The following is a 3,883-nucleotide window of genomic DNA, read 5'->3' on the forward strand; positions in this document are numbered from 1 at the left end:
TCGGCCGGGGATCCCCCTTCTCCACTGTCTCTTCTGCCTGGGGAACGGGAGCAGGAGCCCCACTGCAAATGGTGGTGGTGGTGATGGGGGCTCTGGCGGAGGCAGGGATCGGGGAAATGAGGGTAGGAGCATCCCAGAGCAATGACAGGAATTCTGGGACTGGGAGAGTATCCCAGACCCGGGATGGGGCAATGTGGGTATTATTGACTATGAGGTTGGGGGGGGCATGTAGAGTGAGGGGGCCTTTGGGGTTTTGAGGGGGAATTGGAGGGGTGGGAAAGGGGCCGAGGGAAGAGGAAGGGATGGACCAGAAGCCTCCGCAGACCCAAGGGAGCCCGGGTTCAGGGTTTGGAGTCCCGGAAAGGTCTATGGCAGCTCTTCCAGGCCAAGCTGGGAGTTCTGGAGATGGCTTTCCAGTTGTGTGGGTACTGGGTGTGGGCAGAGAAGGGGGCCTCTGGCACTTCTCTGGAGAGAGAAAGCCAGGATGCTTCTTTCCTTTCTTGGGGGTGGGGAAAAGGTCTTTGGGACAGGGAGCCCCTTCTCCCTTTGGGGTGGGGGGTAGTAGAGTCACTTTGGAGGGCTGCAGAAAGGAGGTTCTGTCCTGGTGTGCCTCTCTTTTTCCTGCCAGTGATCTAAGGCCAGTGAAGACAGATCTTTCCCTATTCCAGCTGCCACCTAGGCAGACAGAGCCCCTTTACTTAGGAGCCAAGTACTCCATACTGCAGCCTTGGCTTCTGCCAGTGATTGGGGTCTTCTCCCCTAACTGACTCATCCACACCACAGAACGGGGGGAGGGAGGCGCGGCACATCATTAGCCCCCAGTCCAAAGCATCAAGCTTGGAGAGGAAGGTGGGATGTCAGGGTTCTTGGGTTTGGGAGGACTGAGCTAAGAGGGACAGGAACACATATAGGCACACATATTTGCAGAGATACGATGTCTGAATCTACATGCACACACATGCATGGGCATGGATGTAGATGTATGCATACATAGATAAATGCAGTTGCAGGTTTCCACATGCATGCACTCATGTCCTGCATGCCTACAGACATGTATGTACATAGAGATAAAATAACTCCTTCTGCAGGCATTTATCATTCCACACATATGCACAAATAAACACACACAGTTGGTGCACACAAATCTGTACATGAACACATGCGATTGCATGCTCTTGAGGAGACTGCTGCCCATTCTCTCTGTCTTACCTACAGCATGTGCACAAGTGTGCACACACACACACTCTCTCTTTCTCTCTCTCTCTCTCTCACACACACACACACACACACACACACACACACACACACCCACCTCTAAATTGGTCAGCCATTTCCAGGATGCCCTTCTTCTGTTTCCCTTCTCTTTCTCTTTCTTCCTGGGGAATGAGGCTCTTCCAGATCTTGTGAGAGGTAAAGAAAGGTAGGTCAGCTAGTCAGGGGGCACAGGGTCTTCCTCACCATGGGGTAACAGGAGAAGAGTGACAAAGAGCCCTGTTACCCACAGTGTTCCCAAATTATGACGGGAGCCAGGAGAGAGCAGGGGCCAGTGCCTAGAAGTATGATTCTGTATGCACAAGTGTGTGACAACTTTCTGGAGAGCCTTTGAGAGAGCAGCAGAGAAAGCTCTGGCCTGGGAGTTGAGAAGCCTGGGTGTGGGTCCCAGCCTAATGGTTTGCTGTGTGACCTTGGACAAATCACTTCCCCTCAGTTTCTTCATCTGTAAAATAACAATGGTCGGCACTGTCCAGCACTTCTGGTCTAGAATTTTGCAATAGCGTGTGTGTTATGTGGTGGAAGGCTTAGGTGTGCATAGCATACAAGGAGCCGAGGGCAACAGCTGCATGGGTGAGTTGGGTGAGCAAACGTTAGCTGGGGCGCTGAAATGTCTAGGTCCATTCAGTTCTCAATGAAGAATTTCCCTTTTGAGCCTGTTCTGGGGGAGAGCTTAAGGATCTCAGGTCAAAAAGGTGATGGAATCTGAGAAAGCTGACTTCCCATCATCTTTAATCTTCCTTCTGGTTGTTTTCCCATCCCTCTCCCCGCCCCAATCCCTTCCCATCCTTCCCTTCCTACCTGTAATTGGTCATCCCTGCTTTCTCTGTCTCTATCCCTCTCTCCATTCCTGTCCCTATTCATCCTTAAATCCTTGTCCATCCCTTGGGCTCTCCATTGCTATTTCTTTGTGCTTCCCTCCATCCCCCATCTATCACAATCTCTCCATCTCTGTCTCATCAAGTTTCTTTTTGCTCCACTCAATCCTCATCTCTATCACTGCCTGTCCCTCTATGCCTCTCTCCCTGTCTGTCTCTATGTCTCTGTCTTTGTCCATTTCCCGGGCTCCCTTGTCATTATTTCTCTGTACCTCTCTGCATCCTGCCTTCGTCCCTGGCCATCTCTATGGCTCCCTGTTGATCTGACTTACTACTGTTTGCATCTCCCCATGACTCCCTCTCACTCTTGGTTTCCATCATTGTTTCTCTGTTCTTCCATCTCTCCCTTCTTCCTTCTCTTCCTGGGGGTTGCAGGCAGGGGTTCTGGAGTCCCACCACCATTGTCATGGGAAAGCAGAACAGCAAGCTGCGCCCAGAGATGCTACAGGACCTAAGAGAAAACACGGAATTCTCCGACCTGGAGCTGCAGGAGTGGTACAAAGGCTTCCTGAAAGACTGCCCCACAGGCATCCTCAACGTAGAGGAGTTCAAGAAGATCTATGCCAATTTTTTCCCCTACGGAGATGCCTCCAAGTTTGCTGAGCATGTCTTCCGCACCTTTGACACCAATGGAGATGGCACCATCGACTTCCGGGAATTCATCATTGCTCTCAGTGTCACCTCTCGAGGGAAACTGGAGCAGAAGCTCATGTGGGCTTTCAGCATGTATGACCTGGATGGCAATGGCTACATCAGCCGGGAGGAGATGCTGGAGATAGTCCAGGTATGGTGCCGCCACCCCCTTCATCCGGTTTGGCCTCCCACCAGCCCTGGCAGTGTCGAATCAATCCATTCATTCGTTCTCTCGGCCAACATTTAATAACCATCTACTGTGTTCAGGGCATCACCATGTCCTGGGGGGAGATAAAAGATTTAGAGAACACCCAGTCCCTGCTTTAATGGAGCTGATGGGCTCTAGTAGGGGGACATGACATAAACGGGTCACTGTAATATGCATAATGTAAGCACCCTGGAGAGGTACAAAGTGCTATGTGAGGTTGGAAAGCAAAGTTATTCCCAATAGGGGAGTCAGAGAAGGCTTCCTGGGAGAGGTAGCATTTGAGATGGGATTTTGAGGCTGAATTCACCATGCAAAGAGGAGGAGGGAAAAGATTCCAGACTTAGAGAATTGGGTAGGTGAGATACCAAGGTGGATACGTGCTCTCTCTCTCTCTCTCATATACACACACACACACACACACACACACACACACACACACACACACACATACATGGTCTCACATACTTCCTATATATATAGCTAGGAAGTATGTGAGATCAGATTTGAACCCAGGATCTCCTGTCTCTAGGCCTGGTTCTCAAATCCACCCAGCCATCTAGCTGCCCCAGAAAAGTCCTTTTATCTTAGAGTGAAATGTAAAGAGTTAGGGAAGCTAGGTAGTGGAGGCATTGGGTCAGAAAGACTCATTTTCTTGCGTTCAGTTCTGTCCTCAGACACTTCCTAGCCCTGTAACCCTGGGCAAATCACTTAATCCTGTTTGCCTCAGTTTCCTCATCTGTAAAATGAACTAGAGAAGGAAATGGCAGTATCCCTGCTTAAGAAAACCCTAAATGGGGTCACAAAGAGCAGGGAACCGGCCGAAGAATGACAAAGCGGAGTCAATCCAGTTTTCCTCGAGCATAGCTTATTGTGTGTGCAGTAATATGAGACA

The 3,883-nt window shown here is 50.4% G+C and overlaps 1 protein-coding gene across 1 annotated transcript; it reads left to right on the plus strand.

The window, feature by feature from the left end:
* Positions 1–2,556: 2,556 nt before the first annotated feature.
* On the plus strand, positions 2,557–2,934 carry LOC123254867 (neuron-specific calcium-binding protein hippocalcin; the record flags this gene model as incomplete). Its single annotated transcript, XM_044683773.1, has 1 exon — positions 2,557–2,934. A coding segment is annotated over exon 1 (378 nt), but the record flags the coding sequence as incomplete, so codon positions are not given.
* Positions 2,935–3,883: the final 949 nt, after the last annotated feature.

The sequence above is a fragment of the Gracilinanus agilis genome, unplaced genomic scaffold, assembly GCF_016433145.1.
Source record: "Gracilinanus agilis isolate LMUSP501 unplaced genomic scaffold, AgileGrace unplaced_scaffold34337, whole genome shotgun sequence".
Lineage (NCBI taxonomy): Eukaryota > Metazoa > Chordata > Mammalia > Didelphimorphia > Didelphidae > Gracilinanus > Gracilinanus agilis.